The 17,221-nt window shown below is 43.4% G+C and overlaps 1 protein-coding gene across 1 annotated transcript in view; it reads left to right on the top strand.

Annotated features, from left to right (window-relative positions):
- The first annotated feature begins 11,583 nt into the window (after positions 1-11,583).
- The window catches only part of LOC145408220 (uncharacterized), a 43,905-nt gene continuing 38,267 nt past the window's right edge, over positions 11,584-17,221 (top strand). Inside the window, exons 1-6 of the mRNA XM_080278976.1 lie at positions 11,584-11,653; positions 12,132-12,299; positions 12,644-12,829; positions 12,905-12,967; positions 13,389-13,582; positions 14,050-14,521. Coding sequence (XP_080135102.1) covers positions 11,584-11,653; positions 12,132-12,299; positions 12,644-12,829; positions 12,905-12,967; positions 13,389-13,582; positions 14,050-14,521 — 1,153 coding nt within the window. The remainder of the gene's footprint in view (positions 11,654-12,131; positions 12,300-12,643; positions 12,830-12,904; positions 12,968-13,388; positions 13,583-14,049; positions 14,522-17,221) is intronic.

The raw sequence follows: 17,221 nt of genomic DNA, 5'->3' as shown, positions 1-17,221 counted from the left end.
ATGTATGATAAGTGTTGTTGCGGGAGTGAGGCTTGGCGCATCACTAAGTGCCAATATGTGGGTCAATTTGCTGACTGTGGGTGTATATGAGTTGTCAATGTTGTGGGTGAGGTGGTACGTAGCCGGACTGAGACGATGTGTTTGAGTGTCAATATGTGGGTCAACTAGCTGGCTGTAGATGCATACGATGTGTCTATAATACGAGCGAGGAGGTACATGGAGGGAGTGAGACTTGAAACATCAGAAAAATGCCAGTATGTGTGTGAACTTGATGACTGTAGATGTAGGTGAGGTGTGTTCATTATGGGAGAAGTGAGATTTTTTTGTGAGAGATAGCCTTGACGCAGCAGTGCTCCTAAACTTCTCTTCGGAAAAATCTCTCGTAGTGAGAAGATTTTAAAAATTCTTTGCCATTATTCTCTCACAGCAGACGCAGCCGTGGCATCTCTCCACTCTTTAGGTAACAAATTATTTTTCTTTGTACCGTTTTTCCTGATGCGTAAAACATGGAAGTACTGCATCACGGTAATTGGCCTCTTAAATTAAGCTAATGGAGGAAACATAAAAATACCTCGAGCCGGAGATGATACTTAAACTGCCTACATCTGATTTATTTCTATCGGCATTACGTATTCCTTATTTTGTCTTATTTAGCCACTTCAGACAGATTTTTTTCCTGTTTTATTCTTGCTACTTTTAAGACGATTATTTTCAGCTGAAGGAGGGAAATCAGGCTCTGAAGGGGTTAATGGAGACTATACCTAATCCTGTAACCTGTATTGATCACAAAGCTTAAAACCGTCTGGAAGATGCGCCAATATAATAAAAAAAAAATACGCCATCGGAGTGAAAGGAATATTTTTTTTAGTGGTATGTCGTCTTCTTCTTTTTCTTCTTCCTCCTCTTCCACCTCCTCCTCCTCGTGTTCTTCTTCTTCCTGCTCCTCCTCCATTTCTTCTTCTACTCCTCCCATACGATGTACCCCACCTATGAAAACCTCTCTACAGGGGGAACACAAAAAAATCTCCAATAACCGCTTGAAAATCCTCCTGCATTTTCTTTTTTTCATCTTTAGTACCATCAAAATATTTTACCTAGCCTGGGGGGAGACTCCAGTATTAAAAGATTAAAATTTACTGCCTGTTTTTAGCTGTGCGCAGAGTTTTCGTAATATTTTTCTTTTCGGTTTTCTTTCTCTCTTTCTTTCTTTCTTTTTTTCTTGATACACACGGACGATTTTAGTCATCTTAGGCAAACCTCCAGTACTGATTTACAGGTCCATTTGGGTCGTGGGAGGGCAAGTTTTGAGTGACCTTAGGGCACACCTCTCCCAGCACACGGATAACTGGCCATACACAATACTAAACGTTCTCTAAATTTATTCCTGTTTATTTCTGACTTTTGCAGCCAATTTCAGAGGAGATTTAAAAAAAAAAAAAAAAACGAAGAGGATTAATACTACAATCTCCCCCTCTTTTTTTCTTCTCTTCTCTCTCTCTCTCTTTTTTTTTTTTTTTTTTTTTTTGAGGGGGGACGCGGTGACAGCTTTTACTCTTTTCACTTTAACTTGGCCAAGGTTTCTGTCGTTTTACACTACTTCTGCTCCTGCCACACCATTTTCCTCAGCCTTGTACACACCTCTCGTACTAATAAGATGAAATTTACCGTCTCGGCTAAGGTGGATATCTTTCAGGTAGTGGAGGTGTTGGGAGAGGGAGGGGAAGGTGAGTCAGTTCCTTAGCACCTTTTCCTTAGCGATTTAACTTAGGATACGGCTGGTTAATATCAATCTGTACAATGTTTATGCAAAGTATGGTGACCTTTGAATTACTCAGATGACATAAGAGGACCGTAGGGAGTAACAGCCAAAATAAATAGCTTAGGAAAGTATTTGAATGACCTAAATGAAACAACAGGACAGTGAGGAACGATACACAAAATAACTCGCTGTGGAAGAGGTGTTAGGGAGCTTCCTGAACCGACGAGAGGCCAAGGTCATTTGCCCTGGCGGAGAATTTGCACAGGGTCATATATTCGGGTGGCTTCATAAGGGCGCTTTAATTATTGTAAGTCCCTGAGATATAACAACAATATATGAGCGTCTCTGTACTACTGCTGGCTGGAGTAGGGATGGGGGTTTTATATGAGACAGTTTGGAGGGCTTGGATGGTCTGTGTGGTTTAGGGGACAGGTGTGGATAGACAGATATAGATTGATAAACAGTGAGGTATAGATTGAGAGAGAGACAGAGATGGACTGACAGATAGATAAGGGTCTCTGTATCATTGTTGTCTGGAGTAGAAAATGGTGGCTTTATATTTGGGGTGGTTGGGATGGTCTGTTTGGTTTGGGAGATGGCAGACTGATAGACAGATAGGTAGATACACAGACAGATATCGACAGACAGACAGATAGATAGGGATCTCTGTATTATTGGCGTCCGGAGTAGGGATGGTGGTTTTATATCTGGGAGGGTTGTGAGGGTCAGTGTGGTTTTGCTGATGATAGATAGATAGATAGATAGAAGTACACAGACAGATACACAGACAAACAGACAGACAGATAGATACACCAGTACCATCTGCATGCTAAAAGGAAACCTAACTTTCAGCTAAACGCAAAGCTAACTATCACCCGTAACTTATTGCCGAATCTTTAATCTTGGCTGTAAGTTGTATCGTTAGCCAGTTGCCTCCCGTTAAGTTGCCGGAGCGTGAGCTGGATCATTCTCCAGGGAGCAGAAGTTTTAACGAAGGAGCAGGAGTGTGTGTTTGCGAGAGGCCTGGAGCATCTTGCATACACACACCCACCTACACCCACCTGAGTATACAGTACCTACTCATTTGTCTACACCCACCTAAGTATACAGTACCTACAAATTTGCCTACACCCACCTACACCCACCTAAGTATACAGTACCTACTCATTTGCCTACACCCACCTACACCCACATGACTATACCTACTCATGCTTATTTTACACCCACTTACACCCATCTGAATATACCTTCTCATCTGCCTACACCCACCTACACCCAATTGAATACACCTTTGCCTACATCCATGGATCAGGGACACCTTTATTATCCCACCCAAGCTCACACCGGACGATTGTATTCAGCTAAGAGTGAGAGACAGGTATCTTAGTGTCCAAATATTATCCTCACGAACCCTCTCGCGGTCGGGGACAACTCTAATATCCCACTCCAGTTATGTCAGACGATTTTATTCAGGTAAGGGTGAGTCATACGAGCCTGAGAGGGACCACTATCATGACACTGGGGTTATATACACAAATTGGAGGGAGCTCTGTACTGGAAACTAATAATTAATGACATAAAAACAGCGTCATTTGCACTGGCTGTCGTTCTGCCCCGCACTAATGGCTATTACTTGCTAATTAACGCAATTCATGCACAGTTCGGCCATTACACTGTTGTTGAATTTCATGTCACCATTATCGCAGTAGTAAAACAAGTATTCAATAGTTAGTTTCATTGGAAGAGTCCGTCGCCAGCAGGAAAATAGACCGTGAACATTATTTATTGTTACTGAAGGTAGTGTATTCATTTACCTGTCCATTTATAAGCTTATTAAATCGCCACTAAGAAACAAGAATAATAAAAATCCTCAGTTCTTCTTGCCCTTATAAGTAGCCAGAAGAAAAATATAAATCCTTAGTACTCCTTGTCCTCGATGATAATTTCTTCAGTGATTACTAGAAGCCTCTGAACCCAGCATCGAAATTTGGTCCTTTCAAACAGCACCATTCCATCATCACATACTGTACTTCCCAGCCCGGTATCGATTTCCCGTCCATTCAAACAGCACCACTCTTTCATCACATATACCTCCAGTACTTTGCAAGTATAAATCCACCAGCATTGCACCAACAATTCAACTGCCGATTACTAAAACAACACGGAACCTATAACGAAAGATACAGTGCTGAGTAAATGTAAGTAGTTATGCCAGCAATGCGTGATAAAGGTGTTAAATAAATAAAAAAATAAAATAACTAAAGACATTAAGCCAGTGTGGGGCTACGCGCATCACTCTTCATCTCAGACTATTGGCTCACTTTATTAATCTCGTTCTAGCCAAGGACCCGGTGTTTTCGACGCTCACCAATATCACTTCACTTGATTGCTTCCTCCTAACTCACTTCCAGCGCCAGCCTGTCTTTTATATATTCTAGCTACGACTAAGTGAATTATCCTAGCTAGGGAGTGACCGTTCTTATTAATGTATCAGGAAGGCTTCCATTACCGCTTAAATTACCCCAATCAGCACAACCATGTGTTTCTTCTACTCAGGTACAGTCAATTACTTATCCTGCTAATAAGAGACCTAACATAGGGACTGTACTAGAAACAACCTCCTATTCCTTCAGTACCTTTGTCTCTTAAAATATCTCATCCTAGCTACCATTAGACTCTATTATTCAGCCTTAAGGGGACTTCTCTACTGAAGGAATTAAGCTCCAGTCCCTCCTTCATCCTCCTTCAATAAGAAAAGGTGTCTAAACAATGAGAATAAAACGAAATTGAGAAAGAGAGAGAGAGAGAGAGAGAGAGAGAGAGAGAGAAATATAAACCCTCGACCTATCTAGCGGCACTACAAGGACGAAAAATCTACGGTCGCATTTTTTTCTTTCTTTTTTTTTCTTTTTTCGAATTGATGCGCCGACAGCCTGACCTTCACCCCGCCTGGCTTTGACCGCTAGATCGCCAGACTGTTGCAAAATACCCGAGTGCATCCGGTTATTGCGGCCCTGCACTGGGAAGGAGAGACACACATTGCTCGGTGAACAGTCCACAAATAAAGACACTGAACAATCACGCTATCCAGTGTGGTTATAAAGGAGAATGACTGTCTCGTCACCGCCGTCGTTATCGTCGTTATCAGTACCATCGTCATCGTTATCAATCTCATCGTTATCGTTACCATCCTCGTCATCGTCAACTTAACCGTAACTTCTCTTTTAATACAAATGGCGTGGGTATGGTCAACACACACACACACACACACACACACACACACACACACACACACACACACACACACACACACACACACAGCTATGCGCGCCGTTTGATTAAATTTCATTCAAGATAAACTCCTTTCTTTCCAGGTCACCAATTTTAATATATCTAACAAAACACAAGGTAGACAGAGAAGCACGGGAGGGAATGATCACTGGAAAAAAGACGCAAGCACAAAACTAGTGTTAAAAAAAATAAAGACAGAATCATGAAAACCAGAAATAGCACACGACACACAGCACATCTCAGCACCACATCACCAAAGCAGCACATCACAAACACCAAGAATCTAGCAGACGAAGGCCACGTAACTTACAAGGACACCATCCCTAAAAATCGCGTCTCCTGCCTAAGTTATAAGCAGGCAGATCTTGTTGACAGTGAGTTAGGCTGGGCACACAAGGCGAGGCGAGCTCCAGTGTTGTCGTTACGTGCATAGATCTTTGCTTCATCCCTCGCGCAATATACAAGCAAGCGCGCATGTCACGGAGAGGACAAGGGAAGAATGATGGGAGTTTACATATTATTCCTAGCAACGATAAAAAAAGAGGAGATAATTTTGGTTACTCTCTCTCTCTCTCTCTCTCTCTCTGATGTGCGGGGGCGGGGACAGACAACAGCGTGTTTCTTATCAAGGCAACTTTTACAAGGTTACAGAACGGGTATGCAGTTTATCGGGCTGCTTTCACGAGTAAGGGAAGAGGAGGAAGAGGCAAAGGACGCTGCGTTAGACTCAAGGCCCGGGATCCACAAACACACTTAACCCTTTCAGCCCCAAGACATGATGGATAGAGACGCCTTCACGTGGTGGCATCGATATGACTGGCTGGTGGATCTGCCTGGTTCTACACATGTCCTTCAGTCCCCTCCCTATCCCGTGAAAGGCTGATGGTGGAGTGGGGTAGAAGGATAATCATGTGGTACAAAGAAGGACTGATGGACCTAAAGGAACGGGCTGCCAGGTCTATTTCCAGAGTCGGGTATATCTATTGGTAAGGGATTAATTTGCTTTCGTCATTATAATCATCATCATCACCATCATCATTATTATTATTTTTGTTGTTATTCCTCGTGCTGTTGCTGTTTTAGGATGGATAAGAAGACTGTATTATCCTCCCGTCTCTCTCATACATTCTGCACACACACACACACACACACACACACACACACACACACACACACACACACACACAAGCCTCTTAAGTTACTACCGGGTATTGATCGTAAGTGAGTTTGTGCATCTCGGAGCCCAGGTTCTTACAGCCTCCTCTCCCTCACTATGAAATGAACTCACGGCGCTCAAGTCCTTCGCTAAAGTTAAATTGAGTCTCAGGCCATGAATCTTATAACAATGACCTGAATACACACACACAAAAAACAGTTTCATTTAAAAAGCAAACACTCGCAAGGAGGCTGTACAGAGTGATGCATGCTTCGTGGAACATCCTGCTACATTCGTAAGAAGACCGCTACGCTTTATTTTTTGAACGTGGGGTCATTTATAGAAGAGAATCTGTCCGTCTGGCTCTCACTTATGATCTTCGGACGCAAGGTGCTTCACCCCCGTACACTTGGCGATTTTTGCGAGGCCAGACAACACCACACCACACTACACCATAACACACCAGATCACCACACCACACAAAATCATCCCCTTCATCACACCACACCACACATTACCACCCTCCCCATCACACCACACCACACTAAATCACCCTCCCCAGCACACCACACCAGGGGCATTAAATGAGGGGTCCTGAAGCTTCCGCATCTACTAGGCTGACCTTCATCCAGATATTTTACGTCAAATGATCAACTCGGATTATTCTTAGTAGCTTAACGCTCTCATGCCGGGGATACTTCTAGAAATCCACACCAATTAACCCTGGGCGATGATACTGAACCTGAGATAGTTAATACCCATATCATTATCCCTCTATTGATTATTATAACGATGGCAATTACCCGAGAGTCTGTTACAGGAGTTGTGGTAGGGAATATCGGCCCAGTTTTAAGTCGAACAGTAATGAAACGCTTGTGCAATATTCTGAAAAATTTGTTGGGTTCCGAAGATTGCAGCATAAGGTTTCAAAAATAAAAGCTCACTGCAAATAATGACAGCTCCACTAATGACAGCTCTTTGAGGTGTTAATCAATCATGTCGTAATGTCTGAAGAAGTAATCGGAATTCTGTTTCTATTAATATTTTTTTCAGTTTCTAAAAGGGCCAAAAAAATCCTGAAACGGCAAGATGCTAAGTGAAGAAGCTGAAGAATTAGTCAAGCTTCTGTTTCTATAATTGTGTTTCTCAATTTCTAAAAGATCCAAAGAATTCCTGAAAGTGGAGACATTTTAAGATGCTTGCTAAGTGAAGATGCTGCGATGCTGGCGGTGAAGTGGGAGGCGGAAAATGGCTTCCAGGATTACTTCAAGCAACTTCACAAGCACTGCAAAACTTGTGTCGATGCCCGAGGCCAAGAAGACATTGGTGTGGAAAAGACTCAATGATGTTATTTTTACGTCCGCTAACCATGCCATGATTTTCTTTTTCTACCTTGTGGGCCCCACCTGGTTGCAACTCCTTAACCCACAAGACCACCAGGCGTTATCTGGTTATATGGTTACCACCCAGCGTTATACATGGGGCATCGTTTCATTGCAGCCTGATTGCATGCTACGTGGTTCAAGAGGCTTTTAACACTATGGCTCCTATGACTCACTTTTACCTCCATAAACTTTCCTGGCATCTGAAAAGAACACCAGAGTTACTCCAACCATGAAAGGGTAAACTTGCTTCGAAAAATGAGACACCTATAAATAAAATCATTTCTCCAATCAGACGCTCTAATAAAGTAGTCCAAATCAGCTGCACTAAAAGGATTCCAAACTTCCAAAGATAATTTATTCCATCAAATTATGGTTCGTGATTTTTTCCCCGAGTTTGATTAAAGATGATAAAAGTTTGGAGAGAGTAAAGAATGATTAAACATTATCATATTCTAATTAAGAGCAAGGGAAGTGGGATTCTTGAAGGAGAGGTGGGTCTGTTGAACTCACACTCAGATACACGCACACACGCGGGCATGTAGAGAGAGAGAGAGAGAGAGAGAGAGTAGGGGGGGGGGAAGATAAATAGAGGCAGACTGAGACACAGAAGGAGACAATAAGAACACACACACACACACACACACACACACACACACACACACACACTTAACCTCTTCAATGCGATTCCGTCATTATTATTTGACTACAGACACTGCCAGACTTTAACTCGATCTAGGAGAGACACTCGTAGTAATAAAAACTGATCATCAAGATAAGTCTGAGGAACGGTAAAGAAAAAAAGAAAAATGAAAACACAAAATGAAAGACAAGAAAAGAAAAATTATCCTTCACGTCGACCTTGTTCCCGCTGGATGAGGTTACTACATAAATAAATAAACAAATAAAAAACGCTAGCAAGAAAGACATTTGCCGAGCTGTATGTAGCTTAGTTTTGCTTTTTTTTAATAGGAAAGCATACGATGTCCAGCCTTGAGTTGGTCTTCGGTGACATCATTCAGGGGACCGAGGCTTCATCTGTCCGGTAAAAACGGGAAATAAGTGATAAATAAATGCTGTATGCAATTAGTTTTCTCCCCCTGGAATGGGCAACCAAAGATTAATGTATGGTCAGTTCTCTTATGGGCAGAAATATCAGTTGTATAAGTATAATGTCGCTGAAGGCCAAGCAAGAATCGGATGAATACGTCAAGGGCCCGTATTTTTATCGATGCTCCTTTACACCTTTTCTTAAGCAACTTATTTTGCTTATTATACCTTACTGACCGTATTCGTGTTAAATAAATCATTCTGTTATTGCCATACTCTGCACAGAGAACGTACAAAAGGATATTAACCAGCCATGACCATTCTTATATCACCACGCTGTGCACAGGTAACATACAGGTAATAGGGGAAATTAACCAGCCATACAGATAAATAAATCGCCAAGGAAGACGCGCTTGGGAGCCTCCGTAACTCAAGAGAATACGGGTCAAATGAAACATGCTATGGCGAGTACAGACTGATAAAAGTTCACTGGCACAGTAAAGTATTGATGTAAGGACATGAGAGTTTTTACACGGATGTCAAAATATATAATGTAAAGGTAGTAATCAACTCTGGTATCGTGTATGCGTCAGTCTTGGTCACCTAATGGTGGCTCTCCAAGCTGCTCCATCTCTAGCAGCCCCCATATTCAGTCCCTTATCCCTGAGGTCACACTTCATGATCTCGTCCCAGTTTTTTTTTTTTTTTTTTTTTTTTTTTTTTTCCCGGTCTGCCTCGCGCAACCCTACCCCCGACGTTCACACTTCTCACCTTCCGCACCCAACTGTCATCCTCCATCTTCCCATCATGCCCAAATCAACTCGATCTATCCTTCTTTATCACACCAATACATAAAGTCTCATCCCTCCTCTCAACTCTTCAATCGTCATTCTTGTCCCCCCTCCCCCTGGCTATGTCATGATTTTACACAGTAGAATCCAGAGGGAAGGAAATTGGGAAAGGTGATGAGACGGCCCCTCAAAGCATAAGGTGGGCAATGAAATACTTATACAGGTATAGTGTTGCACATTTTATACTTGCGGATCTGAAGTGGACTACAGAATATGATGTCGTAGGCAGCCCTGCTAGTATAACGCAAACATTGTTTTCTATGGCTTGAGAAAGCAGTAGAGAAAACACTGGCATAATATGCGTAAACTTTAGGGGTTGCTTGAGGTAACATTGAAGTAGAACACATTGAATAAATCAAGCTGAACGAATGAAACGAGCTTCAGATTCAAGAATATACAAAAAAAAATATCGATTCGATGCGTGATATTTTTCAGGTAATCTAGAAAAAGCAAAATTTTTTGATGGATTTTCTCAAAGTGCTGATGGTATTTTTTAGTAATCTGAACGAAACGTTGTTTTTGTTGTCGTTGCTTAACCCCAGTCTGTCTGGCCGAGACGTCCCGTCGACCAAAGGTAAACAACTGCATCTGTGGGGACGTCCCACTGGCACAGTGCAGTATATACACGTGTAGGAATCCGACGCCCCCTCAAGGTAGACAGTGCCTCGTCAGGGTTGGATCAGGGTCCCTCATCATGGCGAGGTGCAAGGAAATATAAGGAAGTTCCTGAGTGGATAAGCCAGCTGTGCTGCTCCGCTCAGGATACAGGAATGGCGAGATATGAGACTTCCAAATCGATCCACTACCCCGTCGTCTGGGGTAACTCGTACAAAATTCCAACACGATCTGCAGCACTATCACACTCCTGCTTTCTAGGATAGAGCTGCCAGAATCATCATCATCATCATCATCACCAGAACCAGGTCAGATCTGCGTCTACGTCTTATCTACTAACATACTATATAAATGTGCTTCATGATCAACTAACTTCAGGAATATTATACAAAAGTTCATCTTGGTTTCAACGTGTGGCTCGTTTTCAATGGACGGGGAGGGCAGTACAGAAAACGACAATATGAAATGGAAAACCTTAGGTAAAGCCAATGTCTGAGACCTGTGGCTTGAAAAATTCACAATAGTTACTGAAAAAAACAAATAAATAACGTCCTTAGAACCAGGCGATGACGACGACGACGGCGACGACGACGATGATGGTGGTGGTGGTGGTGTCGGAAACGTACTTCCTGTGTGGCAATTATTATTTTTTTTTATTTTTCTTTCACTTTATATTTTCTATTCCTTCATATCATTTCCTGTATCACTTGAAATACAAGTATGACAAAACATTTTTACGCTCCTTGCAACGCTTCACCTCGTGTCAGGGTCGCCCGTTACCATAGCAACCGAGGACGCCAGGTTTGTTTACACTCAGCTCGATACGCACATGGACTCCGCTAGGTCACAGCGGCAGGAACCCGACGACAGAAAAGCAGCACTGGACCGAAGATTAAGCAACACTTTTTAATAGCTGAAGCTTCGTGAAAGTGAGCAGTGAATCGAAATTTATAATAATACTTGTAACTAAGGTCGCATCGCGTGGTGGAAGCAAGATTTGGCGAAAACGACGATATTAAAGCGTATAGTCCGAGTGTTTTTTATCGTCATGAACACAGTACTATAGATCCCCTTGTCTTTTCAAGTCGTCTGGTGGTAGAAAGAATAAAGGAAACAAATCCATTACTACCTAAACTAAAGGAGAATACCTCGAACACTATCACTACGAGATATCTATATTAAGCTGGGCATTATCGTTTGGTGCTAGCTAGAATATAACGAACGGGACACCACTGTACCTGCTAATATTTATTCTGTTACCTCAGGATCATCTGAACGTGAACCCAGTGGACTGTAAGCTGGAGCTGCCCTCTCCCCGCAATCCACCCTCCTCCTTTCGGGGTATAGGGAGGGAGTTGAGGGGCGTTTGCATACCAGGCAGTGAAGCCGGCCGGATATATCAGCGCCACCACATGAAGGCATCCCACCCCAGCACCACACCAAAGTACTAAAGAGAAAAAACACGAACGACGGACGAAAATGGAAGAGAAGAGAGAGAGGGATAACAACTTCGTGACTGACTTGACACTTGGCCTTGTTGACACATTACGTAAGGAAACATTTACAATTAATTACTGTAGTTGTTTTGCAATAATAATAATATTGTTAGATCATCAAATAATGATGGAAGCTCGATAACTCAGCTGATGTGGAGGATATGAATTTCGTTACAATACTGGTAACAGATTTCATGCTACTTACTACTGCTACTAATACTGATGATGATGGTGTAGTGGCGTAGGCTTTGACTGCCTGAATAGTACAAAAGGCACTGTTGCAGGTGACGCCCCCGTGATGTAGGACGAGAGAGTGGTGGTGGTGATGCGTGTTGTGTTGAGAGGGCTAGCGTGTTATTGCAGAGATCGAGTGAGTGTGAAATATTGCAGGGTGGAAGGTGCTGCAGTGTATGGGGTGTTACTGTGTGGGGGGTGTTACAATGCATGGGGTGTTGCACCGTGTGGAGTGTTGCAATGTACTGAGTGTTTCAGTGTGTGGGGTGTTGCGATATACTGTATGGGGTGTTGCAGGTAATGTCCCAGGGGTACAGGACGTGAGTGTAGTGGTGCGTGGTGGCGTGGAGAGGGCTGGTGTAGTGGCGTGGGAACAACGCAACAACGTCACACTCCCCCAAGCACTCAAGAACTTCTACTTCTCCACAGATGGTTTTAAGCTTACATGGAATTATGCAACGGCAGGTATGCAGTATGTATTTTAAGCTGTAAGAGAAATATTGGACACTGATCAGAGAAAAGGATTCGTTATGACAGATCGTTACCGCCAGAGTATACCCTCCACAAATGGAAAAACATGATTTCGATGCTCGTGGTGGTCAGACTAGTGGACTTTGTTTCGCCTTTCTTCATGTTCACCTAGCATTATAAATTAGACTCAGGCGTAAGATCGGTTAGGAGTCATGCTCTACGACAGGATTCAGACAAAAATTATCTGCCTTAATGACCTTCGTGTAAGCTGACATAATGGTAAGCCTTTTTTATCGACAATTATCATGCAATAACAATCACCCTTTTCTCCCTATCAGGGAAAGTGGTTGGTCTCGGAAACTTAGAACTCCTGCCACTGGGTCGAGTGAATAGACTGGGCAGTGGAAGGGGGAGCGGCGACCCCCTGGCCCCCTCCCTCACTGACCTCGCCCTTGCTGAGGACTCCACAGCCCCTATACCAACCTCGGCCTACTTCTCCTCCCCCTCCAACACCCTATCCGCCGGTCCTCTCCCCCCTACCCCATCCTCCTCCGGGTCTTCAGGCGTCTATTCTTCCAGTTCTTCTTCCTCGTCTTCAGCAGCGTACCCTCCAACCTTCCACACTTCTAAGATGTTTGAGGTGGACAGCTGTCAGGGATATGGTAAGCAGAGTTGGTAGATCATAGCACTACATCTAAAGACTTGATGTCAACAAACTCCAGTTGTACGGACGCTTATAAAACTAATGAATTTCCAGTTTTCAGTCCGTTCTCAAAACAGGAAAGTCTAAAAATCGGACGTATTTCATATCTTTTTAGTAATATAGCACCTTTACTTAGTCACCCACTTACTTATACATTAATTTATTTGAATATAATAAGTTATCAGTACACTCGGGAGTAGGGGGCGTCCACGCGTTTCAAAAATGCTTTGCTTGGCTAATATTTTCATACCAAATTCATACGTAAAAAATAATGAAGTCAGAAAGACGAAGAGACGACCAGGACGACGACGACGACGACGACGACGACAACGATGATGATGATGATGATGTCAGTGTATATATTAGCTTATTTTCTTCAGGCAAGGTGGTTATAGCGTACCCAGGTCGTGGTGAGGGGTTCCGCGAGGGCTCATACTGGTTCGTGGACCCGTCCTTGCGGCCACACCTGCTGGCGGAGGACACCCACACCTACTGGCGGCTCCTGCTGGCACACCTGGGCATGCCACAGTGGCAGGCCTTGGTGGCTGGGCTCGGACTTACACCTTGGGCCAGGGTAAGGCGCACAGACGTGGCAGTGTAAGGGAAAATCTGGTTATTTGCGTACCGTATAACGACTTCAGTATGTTCTTTATTTATTTTGCTAACTCCAGACGACTCTTCTTTCAGTTTAGGGGAGATCCCTGGTACTGAAGGTGCTTCTGGAGTTAATGCAGTGGCACAGGAGAGAATTTCGTGATCTGAAGAGTATTTAACGAATCGGAAAAAAGTCGTTCCTAGAGCAACTTAACCATGCAAAGCACTTTAGAGCTGATTACACTATTTCAGGGGTGAAGTACAAGAAATAAAAGAAAACGAATAATGTCACAGTGAATGGATCCTGGCTCTCCAATATAATGCGACTGGAAGTAGGACGAAGTTGATCACTGTGGTCATAATGGTAAGATAATACAACTTTAACTACAAGCATTTCCTAACTACTTATCTGTCTGTTCCAACCCCATATAATTCTTCCCCCAATAGCAATGGTATGAAGTGATGGCGAGTTACCTGGTGGAGGGCCCCCGCCAACCTCGCCTCGCCCCATCCCTCCAAGACTCCCCGGCCTCTAGACTTGACCCAACTGTGTTCAGGGCAAGGAGAAACACGCATAGAACCAAGCACGGCAAGGAGAACCAAGGCAAGGATGCGAAAGCCAAGGAATCGTCGAAGGAGAAGGCCAAGGAGCAGGCGAAGGATAGCAGTTCTAAGGGACACGTGAAGGAGAGTGCCAAAGAATCTAAAGAGCAGACTGCTAATGTTAAGGAGGCTGTGAAAGACCAATCAACCGTGGAAAATACTCAGCCCGTAACCCAAGACAATGACAATGGCTCTGAGCAAGGGAACCAAAACAGAGCTAAAGAGAATAATAACAATCCAGCGAAAGATCAAGAATTGGGGAATGAAAATGAGGAGAAAAATGCTGAAATGGCGAAAGATGACGGCGAAGGGCAGGGTAAAGACGAAGGAAAGGACACAAATGGAGACAATGGAAATAAACTGGAATGAACTGACCATAACAAACATCTACACCTTTTCAAAGACAAATGTGATCATCCTGTCTCTTGACGATTTTTTATAATATATATTTTTCGAACTTGTGGGGATAGACACAGCCTTCATTAATCCCACCATTTCAGAGACACAATATTAAGTTGTTATCAGGTTTGGCAGTAGCAAAATTAAAATATAAAATGATGTCTCAGTATCTATTGAAAAAACACTTTAACTCAAAACACCGGCAGGCAACAAGAATCTATTATTAAGGCAGTTTTATAGAAAAATTACTTCATGTTTCTTGTAAATGAAAATAAGCAACAAATCACCCTAGATTTTTTTGCAACTGATAAATACCTGTCATACCTGTGGATTAAATTGCACTGTTGATAAAAATAAATAAATGAATAAATAAATAACGATAGAATATTAAGGTGTAACGTGAAAAATAAATCGCCAAGGAAGAAATGCTTGTGAGACGCCTTAGACGACAAGAATACGGTTTTCAGAGAGAGAGAGAGAGAGAGTTAAAACAGTTGCTGACTTTTTCATAGTATTAGCCACTCCTCAACCTTTGCCCGTTTTCTCTCACTTCAGGCAGCTCAATCTCTCTCTCTCTCTCTCTCTCTCTCTCTCTCTCTCTCTCAAGACGTGAGGAAGTACGGCTCACATCTTCCACTCTTAACCCGGAAGAAGGTAACTAATGATGCCAGGTCAAGTATCATTTACCTGTGTCTTCTTTCTCTTCAGACATCCCTCCACCTCCCTCTCTCTCTCTCTCTCTCTCTCTATCTATCTATCTATCTATCTATCTATCCATCACTGTCTTTGTCTCTGTATCTCAAGACAGGGTAAGATCGAATGAGGGATGGGGAGGAAAAGTGACGCAAGATGGAGTGAAGCAGAGTGAGGATGGATGAAGTAGAGTGGAGCCGAATGAGGCAGGATGAAGCCAAGTGAGGTAGAGTGAGGTAGGATGAAGCAAAGTGAGGCAGAATGAGGAAGGATGAAACAGGGTGAGGCAGTGTGAAGAACAGTTAGACAGGGCGAGACTTGGGCAGAGTGAAACAGAGTGAAAAAGGAAGACTGAGGATGCAGGGTAAAGAAAAGACACAGGGCGAGGCATTACTAGGCAAAGAGAGAAATGAGGAAGTAGAAAAGAGAGAGAAGACAGGAGGTGAGGGAGGTTGAATTATGAGGCAGGGAGAGAAAGAGTGAGCAAGGGCAGAAGAAAGGAGAGGCAGGGTAAAGGCATGACAGGTAAGAGAGATGCTGGATGAGGTACGGTGAGGCAGGGAATAGGTAGGTTACGGTAAGGCAGAGGCATGGTTAGGCAGAGAGAGGTAAGATAAGGTCGAGTAGATGCAGGGTGACGCAAGGTAGGGAAGGGTAGAAGAAGTGAGAGGCAGGGTAAGGCAGGGTAAGGCAGGGTGAGGCAGGAAGGGCCCGACAAAAACTGGTACCTGTCTCAGTCCACTTCTCACTTGGGCTCTTCAACACGCTTCCTCCAGTTGCGTTCAGAGGGAAGAAGAAAGGAAAGAAAGAGGGAAAGGAAAGGGAAAGAAAAATGAGGAATGGAAATTTAAGGAAGGATGGAAGGCGTAAACGAAGGATGGAAGGAAGGAACAAACAAACGAAGAAATGAAAGGAGGAAGGAAGGAAGGAAAGAAGGAACGAACGAACGAACAAACAAACAAACAAACAAACAAACAAAAGAACACACACACACACACACACACACACACACACACACACACACACACACACCTGCCTCCCTGGTTCTCGTCAAGATGAAGCCGCACTACACGACAACACCTGCGTGACCTCCCTAATGAAAAGAACAAACACCTCTTAAAACGTGTGTGTGTGTGTGTGTGTGTGTGTGTGTGTGTGTGTGTGTGTGTGTGTGTGTGTGTGTGTGTGTGTGTGTGTGTGTGTGTGTGTGTGTGTGTGTGTGTGTGTGTGTGTGTGTGTGTGTGTGTGTGTGTGTGTGTGTGTGTGTGTGTGTGTGTGTGTGTGTGTGTGTGTGTGTGTGTGTGTGTGTGTGTGTGTGTGTGTGTGTGTGTGTGTGTGTGTGTGTGTGTGTGTGTGTGTGTGTGTGTGTGTGTGTGTGTGTGTGTGTGTGTGTGTGTGTGTGTGTGTGTGTGTGTGTGTGTGTGTGTGTGTGTGTGTGTGTGTGTGTGTGTGTGTGTGTGTGTGTGTGTGTGTGTGTGTGTGTGTGTGTGTGTGTGTGTGTCAAAGTTTTAAAGCGACATGACGAAAAACACTTGCTTCCTCGCATTTACCAGTACCTCTGCCCGAACACGAATTCTTGGAAAACTCGATTTTTTTTACATACCGATGACAAAAGAAATAACTCTACCATCACACTTTCAACCATTTTCTGTTGAACTTTTTACTGCAAGAGCAAAACGGTATTCGTATTTTCTGCGCAATTAGGGACAAATTCACGTAATATTTCACTTCTTCTACTTCTCACTTCCCTCTAGCGGCTAATATTCCTAGGGTGAGAGGGGCTTGGCTTGTTCCTCTGCCGATACATGATTTTCTTGAGATCCGGCAGGTCAGATTTGTCCAAGTGAATTCGTTCCTCTGAAGCAGCCTTTTGGTGAACCCGGCTAGGAATAAACCTTTGTCTCAATCTCCTGTTTCCCCACAC

This window comes from Coenobita brevimanus, chromosome 76 (genome assembly GCF_032717465.1).
Source record: "Coenobita brevimanus isolate Jiangsu-jjx chromosome 76, ASM3271746v2, whole genome shotgun sequence".
Taxonomy (NCBI): domain Eukaryota; kingdom Metazoa; phylum Arthropoda; class Malacostraca; order Decapoda; family Coenobitidae; genus Coenobita; species Coenobita brevimanus.
Note: the sequence above shows the minus strand (reverse complement) of the source record. Positions and strands in the feature narration are given on the sequence as shown.